At 59.6% G+C, this 15,562-nt stretch overlaps 1 protein-coding gene across 3 annotated transcripts; it reads right to left on the reverse strand.

Moving 5' to 3' along the window:
- Nucleotides 1–4,065: 4,065 nt before the first annotated feature.
- Nucleotides 4,066–9,746, reverse strand: LOC112545390 (phospholipase A2 inhibitor NAI-like). 3 transcript variants are annotated; one of them, XM_075907357.2, is made up of 7 exons: nucleotides 9,588–9,732; nucleotides 9,104–9,239; nucleotides 7,556–7,660; nucleotides 6,577–6,693; nucleotides 5,654–5,806; nucleotides 5,268–5,408; nucleotides 4,066–4,435 (listed from the first exon to the last, which is right to left on the reverse strand). In XM_075907357.2, the coding sequence occupies exons 3-7, from the start codon at nucleotides 7,602–7,604 to the stop codon at nucleotides 4,221–4,223; spliced, it is 675 nt and encodes a 224-aa protein (XP_075763472.2). In that variant the 5' UTR covers nucleotides 7,605–7,660; nucleotides 9,104–9,239; nucleotides 9,588–9,732; the 3' UTR covers nucleotides 4,066–4,220. The 3 variants fall into 3 exon arrangements, with proteins under 3 accessions (XP_075763472.2, XP_075763471.2, XP_075763473.2); XM_075907356.2 differs by lacking the exon at nucleotides 9,104–9,239 and having other exon boundaries at nucleotides 9,588–9,746; XM_075907358.2 differs by lacking the exons at nucleotides 9,104–9,239; nucleotides 9,588–9,732 and adding an exon at nucleotides 8,864–8,992.
- Nucleotides 9,747–15,562: the final 5,816 nt, after the last annotated feature.

Genomic DNA, 15,562 nt, shown 5'->3' on the forward strand with positions numbered 1-15,562 from the left:
GAACCTTGAGCAAGTCACTTCCCTGCCCCGTGCCTCAGTTTCCCCTCGGGGAGAGGAAGGCTGCTGGCTCAGGGCTGTCGATGTGAAGAGGGTGTTGATGGGGTGGGAGTGGGAGGAGGGTACATCTCAGGAGTCTCCTCCCATGCGGAGGGATGAAAATTCCAAATGGATGCCAAGGCCTGTCTGAGCTCCCGCGAGTGCAGAGCCGGACCCGTGGTTGTGAATATAGGGAAGACAAAGGGAACATGGACGAGTGTCGCCTGCTGCCAGGGGGACGGCTGCTCCCCAGACGTGGGAAAAGGCACAGCGCCCCATCCCCTCCCCCGTCCCTGCATCTCCTGCTGCCTGGGACCTCCCCCCAGGTCCTCCCACCCTGCAGGGGGCTCCCCATTGAATAATACAGAGCTGCTGGGTGGGAGTTGGTTAGTAGGCGGGGCTCTAGGATGCCCCTCCCAGTGTGAACCCAACCCAGGGCAGGATCCCGGGCTCCCTGCTGCAAACTTCTCCCCTAGCCCTGCTGGTCCCTGCATCGCCAGAGCTATAGGGGCCGAGCAATACAGCCCCCAGCAGCTCTTCCTGCCTGATGCCCCGGGGGCTCGTCCCTTGAGCTGACTGTGTTTTCCCCTCCTGTTCCCAGTGCCCCCGCCTGACAGCAGACCCCATGGCCAGCGTTGCCACGGCTGCAACGCTGTGTCCCTTGAGGAGTGTCACGAAGAGACCGTCGAGTGTGTGGGACACGAGACCCGATATATCGAAGCTTCTGAAACCACAAAACCTGGTAACTTCCACAAACTTTTTCTGCCGTTCCTGCTCCGCCTCCGGAGGGCAGGAGCCAGACACTGGGTGAGGCCTATTAGGGAAAGGTGTCACCAGCAGATCAGGACACCTGGATTGTATGCCCAGGGCCTGCTTCTGGAGCAACCTTGGACCATTGTCTTTCCCTCCTTGTGCCGCTCGATCTTCTCCATCCAGTTTAGGGGTGGGGAAACTGAGGCAGGAGTGGTGCCCAGACTAGCCCAAAGTCACACAAGAAGGTTGCAGCTGAGCTGGGAACTGACGCTAGTTGTGTAGAGCCCCACCATGGTGCTGGGGAATGGAAGGGGCAGTTCCGTCTGGCTGAGCGCAGCCCTGTCGGCCACGAACGGGCCCGGGTCTGTTCTCAGATGGAGCAGCAGGCGGCTTTAGGGTTACCGGGCGATTTCAAAAAAATACCAGACATGCTTGATCTCAGATGGGGTTGGGGGGCAGCTGGTGGGAAGCAGGGCTGGCTGGGACGAGGTTAGGGGGAGTGGGCCTGGCCAGGGGGGAACCAGCCAGCAGGGAGCGGGGCTGGCTGGGAGGAGGTTAGGGGGAGTGGGCCTGGCCAGGCGGGAACCAGCCAGCAGGGAGCGGGGCTGGCTGGGAGGAGGTTAGGGGGAGTGGGCCTGGCCAGGGGGGAACCAGCCAGCAGGGAGCGGGGCTGGCTGGGAGGAGGTTAGGGGGAGTGGGCCTGGCCGGGGGGGAACCAGCCAGCAGAGAGGAGGGCTGGCTGGGAGGAGGTCAGGGGCAGCTGGAGCGGGAACTGGCCAGCAGGGAGAGGGGCTGGCTAGGAGGACATTGGGGGCACTGGTGGGGGGAGCCGGCTGACGGGGAGTGGGGCTGGCCCGGGCACATGCAGATCCCAGGGTGCTGATCTTTCCCGCGCATGGATGAGTCCAGCCCCGGGGATTCAATTCCTCCCCGGCCCTGCCCGCCCCCTCTACAGCGTTACTGCGTACGCAGCGTGAGCCTGTCTCCCAGCCGGGCAGTACACGACTGCGTTCTGAGACTCATGATAATAATACAACTTCCTTAATTAGAAAATACCCGACATTTCTAAGTCCAGGATTTTCTCAATTTGTTTCCCAGACAGAAACCTCAAATACCGGACAGTCCCGTTTGGAACCGGACACCTGGCAACAGTAGGCAGCTTCCATGCCTAGAAACCCCCTGCCGACCCCCAACCAAGGACCGCACAGCTCGGTTCTCCCAGGCTCTCCCTTGGGCTGCGGCTCTTCTCTGCATGGCTGTGGGGGTAGGTCAGGCCGCCCAGCCGGGCGCCTTGGGCCGTCGCTCCATCGTCCGCTGCTCTCGACTCCGCTAAGAGGCTTCATTGCTCCTTTCGCTGATTGTCGAGGAGGGAGGCTGGGTGTGCGTCTGTCTCTAGCGATAGGGGTGACACCCTCCCAAAAGCAGCCACTGTCGTCTTTTGTGTACGAGCGCCCCTTTTGCAGCCTCGGACCGCTCTGGGCTGTGACTGAAAGCCAGACTCCCGAACGCAGGCCCCCAGCGGTGTCCCTGACAACGCTCCGTCTCTCACACCGCTGGGGCTGTGTCCACACTGCAGAACTTTGCCTGAAAAACAATACTTATCCGCACTGCCCTTTTCGACAGAAAGCTGAAAGAACGGCGGGGGGTTTCTGACCGCGGTGAACCTCCTTCTAGGAGGAGGAAGCTTTTTTTCCAAAAACGCATGTGGACGGGGGACAGGGAGTCTTTTCAAAAGAGGAGGCCTCCAGGAACTAACAGCAGTGCCCTCGTGACCACTGAATCCATACTCATCACAACCGAAATGCGATGTCGTGTCCGTTCAGTGTGGACGCGCCTTCAAAAATGCGCATCGCTTATTCTTTGCACTTTTGGCATGTAGACGCTCTTTGGGACGAAGTTGTTCCAGAAAAGCGTCTTCCGAAGGAAGCCTGCCAGCTAGAGGTAGCCTGAGTCCTCTAGAGCTGGAATCCACCTTGAAGGTTGTGCTTTTCCACCCGGGGAGGGGTGTGTGATGGGGAACAGACTTCTCCCCCTGGGGAAATGCAACTGAAGGGATGGGAAGCAAACACTGGGCCTATGTCTACACTCACGGCTTCTTGCACGAGTAATATGCAAATGAGGCTCAGAGTGGAATATCGCCGAGCCTCATTTGCATACCTAACGAGCCACCATTTTTTTCAGAAGAGGCTCTTGCGCAAGAAGGAGCATCTACACTGCCCCTTCTTACGTGAGAAAAGCCCTCTTGCGCAAGGCCGTTCTTCCTGAAAAGTACTAGGTGTAACGGCAAGAGGGTTTTTCTCGCGCAAGAAGGGCCAGTGTAGATGCTCCTTCTTGCGCAGGAGCCTCTTCTGAAAACAATGGTGGCTCGTTAGGTATGCAAATGAGGCTCGGCAATATTCCACGCTTAGCCTCATTTGCATATTACTCGCGCAAGAAGCCGCGAGTGCAGACATAGCCTGTTTGTCTTAATCTAGCTTCACAGCCGGCTCCCAGGTCCTCGAGGATACCTGCAAACAGCTGGAAACTAAAGAACTCGAGCGGCAGCGATGGAGATGCGCGGTGCTGGACGCAGGCCCGAAAGATCCGCGCTGGCCCGAAACGGACTTTGCCTGAAGTCGGGAGGAGGGTGAGAAATTAGAATTTGCACCAGGTGTTCTGAGCGCACGAGGCTGGGCGGGTGCAGTTTGTTTTATTGCGCTTAGTAACTAACTTTGATCTGGCTGCCATCGCCTGCAGCCACTGAGATCTGCTCTTGATATTTAATACAAGCGCTTTGGTTGATCAATGGACCCAGTGTAAATAATTGTAACCGGGCAGGGGGACAAGAATTGCCTCTAATTCACTGATAAGGGGGGAATGCGCCTGGTGTCCTAACGAGCTCTGTATAAAGCTTTTTGACCGAGTCAGACGGATCGGTCTGGGGTTCTGGTCCCATGGGGGCTGTTTTCCCTGGGGGGCTGTGTTAGGTCCCCATGACTGAGCCTTCACAGAGCTCTGGGCTGTGCCCCCAACTTTGTGGTTTGGTTGGGAGAGACCAGACTCTGAAGCCTGGGATTGTGGGGAAATGCCTCACCCACACCGGCTACTTTCGCCCTCCTACCCCTGCTCCTGGAGCAGATGGGCAGCTACTGCCAACTTCTCCAGGGCTGGAGAGGGCATCAGCTGGGCTGCCTTGTTACACCACGCTCAGACTAATTGGCTTCTTCACAGCCCCGCCCACTTCATCAATGCCCCTCCCCCCCACGCGCACACAATCAAGACCCAAGTCTCAAAGAATTTGCTCTCCCATTTGTTTTATTAAGCAGCACGTTGCACAGGGGGAGCGAATCCGGCTGGGGCCAGGGCCCCTGGGGGAGAGCAGCAGAGAGGGGCTAATGCGGGCAGCAGGGGGCCCGGTGTGGGCGGTGCTCCAGCGTTTTGGGGGGGTGGGTTCAGGAGCGGAGCATCAGCAGGAGGAGGCCGGCGAGGGCAGGAAGCAGGACCCCGGCGGGGCGCACGGCTCTGCTGATCACACTGGAGGCTTCTGTGCATTTGACATCGGCTGGATCAGCATTGATCCCCGCAAAGGGCCCCTGTCCTTCTGTGATATAGGTGCAGGCGGCCGGGGTCACACAGCCCTTCATGATGGCCTTTCGGGCAGTCCCACCTGCGTGGGAAAAGGGCGGGGGGAAGATGATCAGTGTGAGGGGTGCAGCTCTCTTCCTGGGGATGGACTAGGACACAGGAGCCTGCCTGGCTCAGATCTGCCTCTGGGCCCCACGTCCCCCGTCGGCCTTCCCCAGCCTCCATCTCCCCTTCAGCTCTGCTCCCTCTCGCTGGTCTGGCTTGCCATGGCCTCCCCCTTCTCCTTCCCATGCATGCATGGGGTGTCCTTCAAGTCACCTGCCTCCCCCATTCACTGAGGACACCTGTACTGGGTCGGACTCTTGCAGAGCAGCAGCTCAGTGTTGGTGGCAGCGGTGGGATCTCGAAGAACGGAGGCTTTGTCGTGCGTTAAAGCGCCATAAGGGGACTCTGCAAAACTAGCATCAGTTCCCAGCTCAACCACAACCTTCTTGTGTGAGTTGGGGCTAGTCCTGGCACCATTCCCTGCCTCAGTTTCCCCACTTTTTAACTGGGGAGCGTTTCCCCACCTTGCTGACTCAGACTGCAAGCTCATTGGGGCATGGGCAATACCTCCCTGCAAGCCTGTAGTGCCTAGCATGGCTCAGTTCCTGTGAGGGCAGGGCCCAGCATGGCCAGGGCCCCCTGTGTTGAGCCAGGCCCTGCACTGATGAGGTCGGGTGGAGAGCGAGAGGCACGAGGAGGGAAGACCCGGGTGCGAGGTCAGTCCAGAGGCACGGAGGCCTAGTGTCCTGATCTGCTGACGACACCTTTCTCTAATGGGCCCCACCCGGTGTCTGGCTTCTGCCCTACGGGGGGCAGAGGGAGGGAAACGGCCAAGGAAAATCCCCCCCAAAAAAGTTCATGGAAGTTACCAGCTTTTGTGGTTCCAGAGACTTCGATGCATTTGGTCTCAGCTCCCACACAGTCGATGGTCTCTTCATGACACTGCTCGGGGGGTAGACTGTAGCAGCCACGACAGCGCCGGCCATTGGGTTTGGTGTCTAGCGAGGGCACTGGGAACGGGGTGGGGTGGGGGGCAAACACAGTCAGCTCGGGGGACGAGCCCCACGGGGCATCAGGGCAGGGAGAGCAGTTGGGGAGGCTCACACCTGGTGCCTGCCTAGAGCCCTTCCCCCACCTGCCACCCATCCCGGGCTCTGTGTTATTCAATGGGGCGCCCCATTGAAGGGAGGACGGGGGCGGGGAGGTCCCAGGAAGCAGGAGGTGCAGAGACGGGGGCGGGGACAGGGCGCTGTACCTTTAGCCACGTCTGGGGAGCAGCCGTCCACCTGGCAGCAGGCGATGATCGCTCTTTTTGTCTTCCCCTTCCCAAAAGTCATGAAGATGGGTCCGGCGTTGCACTCGCGGGAGCTCATACAGCCCTTGTGAGAGGTCTGGTTTCTCTCTCGCCCTGCGTGAGAGGAAACGCCTGAGATTTAACCTCCTCCCATTCCCATTCCCATCCCATCAACATCCTCTTCTTATTGACAGGCCTGAGCCATCCACCGTCCTCTCCCTGGGGAAACTGAGGCACGGGGCAGGGATGTGACTCGCTCGAAGTTCCAAGAGGCCAGACCAAGCAATTTCTCTCCTGAATTCCAGCATTTAGGGCCTAACGCTGCCACTGAACATGGGGGGCCCCCGAATCTCCTGCCCCTAAAATACTTCAGTTGCCAAAGTTCCCAGCTCAGCCCGTGCCTCCCGCGGGATTCCCAGACGAGGGGTCCCCTGCCGATGACCCCTGGGGGCCTGATCCAGGGGACCCCTGGGGGCGCTCTCCCCGCATCGGGCCCTGCGCAGAGCCCGGCCGGGGAGGGGATGTGGGGGGTGCCCCAATGGACCCAGCAGCCCAGTGGGTTGGGGGCTCCCCATTTGAAGGGGAGAATCAGGGTGTAGGGGGGAGATTGGGCTCAAGTTGCCTCCCAACTCCGGCTGAAGGGGGATTTGAACTGGGCTCCCCACTGGCCCAGCTCTGACCCGGCACCCGGCGAGGGGTCCCCGCTGCCCAGCCCAGCAGAGTGGGGGGCTAGGCTGAACCACCTCCGGGGGAGGGGCGGGGCTCCGGCCACAACCGTCTCTGCGGCCTTTCCCATTGGCTGGCATCGGCGACTGCTTAACCGCTGGGCCGAGGGGGGGCCCAGGTGTCCCAGGTCCCGCCCCCTCCACGGCCCCGTCACCTACCCCTGGTCGTTTCTATCTGCGCGGCGGCGCACGAGTCTTTCCCAGCGGGGCAGTTCTTCTGGTCGCCGCTACAGTCCTCCTCGGGCCCAGAGCAAACCTCGCACCGCAGGCCGGCCCCTGGGGAGGGAGGGAGCGTGAGCCCCCCGCTGGGCCCCCCAGGGGAGCACCCGGCCCCACGCCCGGGTCCCCCCTGCTCCGCGCTGCCTCTTTGCTCCTGCCCCCAGTGGGCTCCAGGCACTCCACACTGCTCGGTGGCTGGGCCCCTCCCGCCCCGGGCCGCTCAGATTGGGGGCCCCCAGGGGGTTCCCCATCACCAGCCCCAGAGGAGACCCCAGCGGGCGGGTGCTGGTGTTGCTCCAGGGCAGGGCCCCACTGACAATGTTAGGTCCTGTCCCACTGGCACCCTGCCCCACTGGCACCTTGCCCCACTGGCTAGGCCCTGCCCCACAGGCACCCTGCTCCACTGGCTAGGCCCTACCCCACTGGCTAGGCCTTGCCCCACTCGCACCCTGCCCCACTGGCTAGGCCCTGCCCCACTGGCACCCTGCACCACTGGCTAGGCCCTGCCCCACTGGCACCCTGCACCACTGGCTAGGCCTTGCCCCACTCGCACCCTGCCCCACTGGCTAGGCCCTGCCCCACTCGCACCCTGCCCCACTAGCTAGGCCCTGCCCCACTTGCACCCTGCCCCACTGGCTAGGCCCTACCGCATTGGGTAGGCCCTGCCCCAATGACTAGGCTCTGCCCCACTTGCACCCTGCCCCACTGGCTAGGCCCTGCCCCACTGGCACCCTGGCCTACTGACAATGGCTAGGCCCTGCTCCATTGCCCTGGGAGCTGTGTCACTCCTGCCCCTCACCCACTGTCCCCCCAACACCCCGGCTGAGCCCCTGGCTCGGTGCCTGCTGCTCGGTTCCATGCCCAGGGCCCCCGGCAGGCAGCTGGGAGCTGGGGCCGCCGGGGAACCAGCCCCACTCACCCGTGGCCAGCAGAGCAGCGAGGAGGCAGGCGGCCAGAGGAGCCTTCATGGTGCCAGGAGCAGCCGCTGGGCGCTGGGGCAGCCGGGGGATCGGTCCTAGACAGGCTGGAACGGGATCAGTCAGAGGCTGCCCAGGCGGGAGCCGGACGGCAGCACGGGGGGAACCCCCGAGCCCTTTGCCACAGTTCTGGGGCAGCTGCCCCTCGGCCCCTGCAGAGCTGGAGGCTTCCCCCCCACCCCCCTCCCGAAGCCAGAGCCCGACACTGACCCGGCGAGTCTGGACCGGCAAACGCCTTCGACTCTGAGAGCCCAGCCCCAAGACTGGGAGACCGAGAGGAGCACGACCAGGCGGCTGCTCTGCACGGCCCAGGGAGAGAGACGGGGCACCCGGCTGGGCTCCGCTGCTGGCGCCAGCAGAGCAGTAGGGCCTAGTAGTTGAAGAAGGGGGGGGCAGGACTCCTGGGTTCTCCCCCTGCTGTTTTCAGGGGACAGGGATCCCGAATCCCTGGCAGGGGAGGGCAGTGGGGTGTAGGAGTTAGCGCAGGGGGGACTGGGATCCAGAATCCCTGGGGTCTGTTCCTGCTAGGGGAGGGCAGTGAGGTGTAGGAGTTAGCGCAGGGGGGACTGGGATCCTGAATCCCTGGGGTCTATTCCTGCTAGGGGAGGGCAGTGGGGTGTAGGAGTTAGCGCAGGGGGGACTGGGATCCTGAATCCCTGGGGTCTATTCCTACTAGGGGAGGGCAGTGGAGTGTAGGAGTTAGCGCAGGGGCGACCGGGATCCCGAATCCCTGGGGTCTATTCCTGCTAGGGGAGGGCAGTGAGGTGTAGGAGTTAGCACAGGGGGGACTGGGATCCTGAATCCCTGGGGTCTATTCCTGCTAGGGGAGGGCAGTGTGGTGTAGGAGTTAGCACAGGGGGGGACTGGGATCCCGAATCCCTGGGGTCTATTCCTGCTAGGGGAGGGCAGTGGGGTGTAGGAGTTAGCGCAGGGGGACTGGGATCCCGAATCCCTGGGTTCTATTCCTGCTAGGGGAGGGCAGTGGGGTGTAGGAGTTAGCACAGGGGGGACTGGGATCCCGAATCCCTGGGGTCTATTCCTGCTAGGGGAGGGCAGTGGGGTGTAGGAGTTAGCACAGGGGGGACTGGGATCCCGAATCCCTGGGGTCTATTCCTGCTAGGGGAGGGCAGTGGAGTGTAGGAGTTAGCGCAGGGGGACTGGGATCCCGAATCCCTGGGGTCTGTTCCTGCTAGGGGAGGGCAGTGGGGTGTAGGAGTTAGTGCCCCAGGCGAGCAGCGGGTGTCACTTACCGGATGGTCTCAGGGCTCGGCTTAGTAACCTTTGGGGAGCAGACGGGTGGTGACGGGCAGAGGAGCCAGTGCCTGTCCCCGCCCCAGAGACAGGCTGGAGCTGGGGCACCTACGCTTGTGTGGGGCTCGGTGCGTGTCAAGTCCCGTGGCCAGCCCTCCCCCCCCCCCCCCCCCCGGTGACACAATGTGGATGGATGAGCAGATTGAGAAATGTTTCATGCTTCCTGAAGAGAAACCCACAGGGAGGGCGAATCCGCGGCTCCTTTCGGCCGTGGGGGTGGGGGTCCTGGCGGGAGGGGAGCCCCCAATGGCTGGGGCAGTAGGATGCCTGGGGTCTATTCCCGGCTGGCTCAAGGCGGGTCGCTGAAGAGCCGGCCTGTGGGGAAGCGAGGTGCAGTGGTTAGAGCAGGGGTATGGGAGTGGCAGGACTCCTGGGTTCTAGCCCTGCTGTGGGAGGGCAGTGGAGTCTAGGAGTTAGCGCGTGGGGGCTGGGATTCTGTATGCTGGGTTCTAGCCCTGCTGTGGGAGGGCAGTGGAGTCTAGGAGTTAGCGTGGGGGGGCTGGGATTCTGCATGCTGGGTTCTAGCCCTGCTGTGGGAAGGGAGTGGGGTCTCAGCGTCAGGTTGGGGGGCTGAGCTCCCGGATTCCTGGGCTCTATTCCTGCTGGCGGAGGGCAGTGGGGTGTAGGAGTTAGAGCCCCAGGAGACGAAAAGGTGTCACTTACCAGAACCCCTCAGGGCTCGGCTGAGTAACGTTTGGGGGGTCGTTACGGGCAAAGGCGCCGATGTCTGTCCCCTCCTCAGAGACGGGCTGTGGCCAGCGCACCGAGTGACGACGCTTGTGTGGGGCTGGGTGCGTGTCAAGTCTCCTGGTCAGCCCTCCCCCTCTTCCGCCCCCCCCCCCGGTGACACAATGCGCACGGATGAGCAGATTGAGAAACGTTCCCTGCTTCCTGCAGAGAAACTCACAGGGACATCGAATCCTCGGCTCCTTTCGGCCGTGGGGCTGGGGGCCCTGGCGGGAGGGGGGCCCCCAATGGGTGGGGCAGCAGGACGCCTGGGTTCTATTCCTGCCTGGCTAAGGGCGGGTTGCTGAACAGCCGGCTTCTGGGGGAGCGAGGTGCAGTGGTTGGAGCAGGGGTGGGGGTGGCAGGATTCCTGGGTTCGAGCCCTGGGGGAGCAGTGGCCCCACATCGAGCAGGGGGGGGGTTGGGACAGGCAGTCAGGTCTCCAGGGTTCCCCAGAGCGGGGGGCGGATCTGGGACTCCTGGGGACTCTCCAGAAAGGACACGGGATGTGCTGGGTGTCACTCGCCCACAGTGCGGGGCCCCGCTGCGGCGTCTGACCCCCGGGAGGCCTGGCCCAGGGTCCGAGCCCCCCTTCTCCCCCCAGCCATTGCTCCGGCCGCACCGCATTGGACACCGTTTTGCAAGCGGAGTGGAGCGGAGGGGGGTGGGGAGCTGTGTCCACACCCCAGACGGGAACTCGGGGTGCTGGGCCTCTTCCTGGAAGGGGGAGGGGCATGTGTGCCCGGTCTCGGCGCTGCGGAGGGACCTGCCTTGCGCCATCCGGCTCTTCTCCTGCAGGAAACTGCCAAACGGCCTCTCCAGAGGGTGGTTAAACCGCCTGGGGCCCGAGACGGTGAAGACCAGCCTGCAGCTAAACTCACCCATGCTCCCAGCTGGCTTCCAGCTACTCCCTGTGCCTGCCCCCAGAGCGCGGCACCAGTGGCATCCCAGCGCCCTACCTCCAGCTACTGGCCAGGCCCCGGCAGCTGCCACCCCTGGGCCTTCACAATTGTGCTGTGAAAGTTCCCTCCACACCTCAAGTTTCCGCCCCTGGCACACACATCTAAGGGCTCCCTCTCCTCAGATCTGCCTCTGGGAGCCCCACGTCGGCCGCCCACAGCCCCTAGCTCCCCTTCGGCTCTGTTCCCCCTTACCCCACGGCCTATCTGGCCCCGCGTGGCCTCCCCCTTCTCCTTTACATGCACTGACCGTGGGTCCCTGAACAATTCACCTGCCGCCCCCTCTAGAAGCCCCTCATGACACCCAGATTGGGTCAGGCTCTTGCAAAGCAGCTGCTCAATGTTGGTGGCAGAGGTGGGATCTCAAAGAACGGTGGCTTCATTGTCCGTTCACACACCAAGATGGGTTCTGCGAAACTAGCTTCAGTTCCCAGCTCCGCCACAACCTCTTTGTGTGAGTTTGGGCCAGTCCCGGTACCATTCCCTGCCTCAGTTTCCCCACCACTTAACTGGGGAGAATGATTCCCCACTTTGCTTGCAGATTGCAGGCTCTTTGGAGGATGGGCTTTAACACACTACAAACCACCTGTCTCTGAGATCCCACCGCTTCCACCAGCACTGAGCATGGGGCGCCCAGAGGCAGATCTGAGGCCAGGCAGGCGGTTGTGTCCTTATCCATCTCCAGGTAGAGAGCTGCACCCCTCACACTGATCAGCTCCCTGCAGATCTAACTGGGGCCAGATGCAGAGTAGCCTCCAGAACGGTCAGCACAGCTGTGCAACCCGCCGGGCTCCTCCTGCTGATGCATCCCCCTCTCCCCTCCCCCGCATCGAGTGGTGTAACGAGGCAGCCCGGGCCGGGCGCTGCACCCCCGAGGAGACCCCAGGGCCGGGCTGACTCCAGCCAGCTCAGCAGAGAATCTCCCGTTATTGCCCCCACAGCCACGTTCCACCTCGCGCTCCTGGAGCGCCCCCTGCTGCAGGGCCACCTGCAGGGCAGGCCCGTTGGGAACGCGCTGGGCCCCCCGGTGCGGGAGCGGGTGCAGCCCAGCGGGGGACGGAGGGGGGTCTGGGAGCCCGGGCGTCACTTCCAGCCCCTGAGCATTTGGGGCTGAGTCCCCTGATTCCCGATCAGCGCCTGGCGGGGGCGGGGGAGCGGCTGGGGAGCCGCCCGGGAATTAAAAGGGCTGTGACGGCATTTCAGCCCTGGTCACTTCCTTCCTTCCTTCCTTTTTTTTTTTTTTGGTTCAGTATTTTTTGTGAAAGCATCTGGGACCCCACCCACTGACTGCGACGCGGGCAGCCCTGCCGGCTGCGGGGCGTTTCTAGGCGGCACGGAGACGCCCTTCCCGGAGCCTCTCCACGGAGTCCCTGTACCAAGAGGCCTCCCCATGCCAGGCAGGCAAAGGGTTAAAAGATCCCTGAGAGGGGGCTGTGGCGAGGGGCCAATCAGGAGAGGCCTTGTGGCAGCCAATCAGAGCCCAGGAGGGCGGTATAAAAGAGATGGCTGGTGGGCTGGGCTCACTCTTACTCCAGCCCTGGAGAGTGACTGGCCTGGCTGTCTGGTTGCCAGGGCACCATGGGTAGTGTAGAGTTGGGGGCCTAGTGGGGCCATTTCAGATTTTGGGAGGAGGGGGCTGACCTGTGCATGCCTTGGTGGGGGAGGGGAGTGACAGCCTGGGTGATAGACTGAGGGCAGAGGCTTCAGAAGTGTTACTGAGCATGCTCAGTACAAGCCACGCCCCAAATGGGGGTGGAAACCCACCTCTGCAGGGTGGGGCTTGGTCGGCAGCAGGAGACCCTGCTTGCTTGGATCCCTCCCCCCCAATGCTGGTTGCTCCCAGCCTGGCACCCGCTGTGGGCAGCAGTGTCGGGAGAATAGGAGGGAAGGCCTTGGGGGCACTTTGCTGGTGGCTGAGGGGTAAACCGAGGCAAGGGGTGTATGTGGGGGGGAGGAGGCGAGTCCCCCCATTGCTGCAAGTACAGAGCTGCTTTGCTCTGCCTGGGATTGCGGGCATCTGTCCTCCGCACTGCCTCATAGGAGGGGAGACTGGGACTGTCCTGGCCCCCAGGATAGTAAACATGGGGGGGCAAGTTGGTTTCATTCATCCCCCTCCTCCGGCATCCTTTGCCCAAAACACTCATGAAGCTCAACAGGCATTAACAGCATCAGGCAAGCCAGAGTTTTTTTCCAAGCAGGATTTGAAATCCCTTCCCCTCATGCCCCCTTCTGTCTCTCCCCCTCCCCCTTCACTAGCTCTCCTGGCAGCACAGGGCTTGGGGGGACCGGCACTCGCCCGCCGCGCGGTCCTTGGTCGCTCCTGGCTTGGGAAGCGAGTTGTACCTGCTCATCTAGACCCACCGCACGTGTCTGTATCCGGCCAGGGTGGCCGACCTGGGGTGAGCCGCGCACCCATGCTCCAGAGCAAACACTTGCCTTTCTCTAGCCTGGACAATGCCCTGTTATGAACAGAATTCGCATTTCTGAGCAAGGGGCGCCGGGTGTAACAGGGCCACCGACTCTAGCACAGATAACAACAGAGCAGGAGGCTCCAAGCCAGGCCAGGCCCGGATATTTAATAGCAAAAACGGCCACTGCCATCTTTCCTCCCTGATGTCATCCAGCCAGATAAAACCCCGAGGAGCCCACATGGTAGAACTGGAAGGGACCTCAAGTCCAGTCTTCCACCTTCACGGCAGGACCAAGCACCATCTAGACCCGGGGTTCCCGACCTGGGGTATGCGTACCCCCAGGGGGTACGAGAAGCTTGTCAGGGGGACAGAGAATATTTGGTAAATAACTACGTTCTCCTAATTGAAATATTCCCACAGTAGTAATGTTAGTGAGAAAAGTTGTGGATTCTAGAGTCTAGAATTTATTTCCTTTCATATTGAATAGGGGGTACGGGAAGTTTTACTAAAAGCCAAGGGGGTTTGGGGACCGAAAAAGGTTGGGAACCCCTGATCTAGACCATCCCTGGCAGGTGTCTGTCCAACCTGCTTTTAAATATCTCCAGAGATGGGGATTCCACAATCTCCCCAGGCAACTTATCCCAGTGTTTGACCACCCTGACAGGCAGGAAGTTTTTCCTAATGTCCAACCTAAACCTCCCCTGCTGCACTTTAAGCCCATTACTCCTTGTCCTGTCCTCAGAAACCAAGAGGAACAAATTTTCTCCTTCCTCCTTGTGACACCCTTTTAGATATTTGAAAACCGCTATCATGTCCCCCCTTAATCTTCTTTTTTCCAAACTAAACAAGCCCAGTTCATGAAGCCTGGCTTCATAGGTCATGTTCTCTAGACCTTTAATCATTCTTGTCGCTCTTCTCTGTACCCTTTCCAATTTCTCCACATCTTTCTTGAAATGTGGTGCCCAGAACTGGACACAGTACTCCAGCTGAGGCCTAACTAGTGCAGAGTAGAGCGGCAGAATGACTTCACGAGTTTTGCTTACAACACACCTGTTGATACAACCTAGAATCCTATTTGCTTTTTTTGCAACAGCATCACACTGTTGACTCATATTCAACTTGTGGTCCACTATGACCCCTAGATCCCTTTCCGCCATGCTCCTTCCTAGACAGTCGCTTCCCATCTTGTATGTATGGAACTGATTGTTCCTTCCTAAGTGGAGCACTTTGCATTTCTCTTTATTAAACCTCATCCTGTTTACCTCTGACCATTTCTCTAACTTGCTAAGGTCATTTTGAATTATGTCCCTATCCTCCAAAGAAGTCGCAACCCCACCCAGTTTGGTATCATCTGCAAACTTAATAAGCGTACTCTCTATCCCAATATCTACATCATTGATGAAGATATTGAACAGTACGGGTCCCAAAACAGACCCTTGAGGAACTCCACTTGTTATCCCTTTCCAGCAGGATTTAGAACCGTTAACAACAACTCTCTGACTACGGTTATCCAGCCAATTATGCACCCACCTTATCGTGGCCCTATCTAAGTTATATTTGCCTAGTTTATCAATAAGAATATCATGCGAGACCGTATCAAATGTCTTACTAAAGTCTAGGTATATGACATCCACCGCTTCTCCCTTATCCACAAGGCTCGTTATCCTATCAAAGAAAGCTATCAGATTAGTTTGGCATGACTTGTTCTTCACAAACCCATGCTGGCTATTCCCTATCACTTTATTACCTTCCAAGTGTTTGCATAGGATTTCCTTAATTACCTGCTCCATTATCTTCCCTGGGACAGACGTTAAACTGACCGGTCTATAGTTTCCTGGGTTGTTCTTATTCCCCTTTTTATAGATGGGCACAATATTTGCCCTTTTCCAGTCTTCTGGAATCTCCCCTGTCTGACATGATTTTTCAAAGATCATAGCTAAAGGCTCAGATACCTCCTCTATCAGCTCCTTGAGTATCCTGGGATGCATTTCATCAGGACCTGGTGACTTGCTGACATCTAACTTTCCTAAGTGACTTTTAACTTGTTCTTTGTGTATCCTATCTTCTAAACTTACCCTCTCTCTGCTTGTATTCACTACGTTAGGCACACCTCCAGACTTCTCGGTGAAGACCGAAACAAAGAAGTCATTGAGCATCTCCGCCATTTCCAAGTTTCCTGTTACTGCTTCTCCCTCCTCACTAAGCAGTGGGCCTACCCTGTCCTTGGTCTTCCTCTTGCTTTTAATGTATTTATAAAAAGTCTTCTTGTTTCCCTTTATGCCTGTAGCTAGTTTGATCTCATTTTGTGCCTTTTCCTTTCTAATCTTGCCCCTGCATTCCCGTGTTGCTTGCCTATATTCATCCTTTGTTAGTTGTCCTAGTTTCCATTTTTTATATGACTCCTTTTTTATTTTGAGATCGTGCAAGATCTCCTTGTTAAGCCAAGCTGGTCTTTTGCCATCATACCTGTTTCCCCAACAGAGATCATACCTGTTTCCCCAACAGTGCACAATTAATCTGTGGAACTCATTGCCAGGGGATG

Source organism: Pelodiscus sinensis, chromosome 22 (genome assembly GCF_052426305.1).
Source record: "Pelodiscus sinensis isolate ZL-2025 chromosome 22, ASM5242630v1, whole genome shotgun sequence".
NCBI lineage: Eukaryota > Metazoa > Chordata > Testudines > Trionychidae > Pelodiscus > Pelodiscus sinensis.

Coding starts and splice junctions, on each gene's coding strand:
- LOC112545390 (XM_075907356.2), bottom strand. CDS start 7,604: ATGAAGGCTCCTCTGGCCGCCTGCCTCCTCGCTGCTCTGCTGGCCACG. Junction 6,694..7,555: donor CGCTGCTCTGCTGGCCACGG/GTGAGTGGGGCT, acceptor CTCCCTCCCCAG/GGGCCGGCCTGCGGTGCGAG. Junction 5,807..6,576: donor GCAGATAGAAACGACCAGGG/GTAGGTGACGGG, acceptor CCTCTCACGCAG/GGCGAGAGAGAAACCAGACC.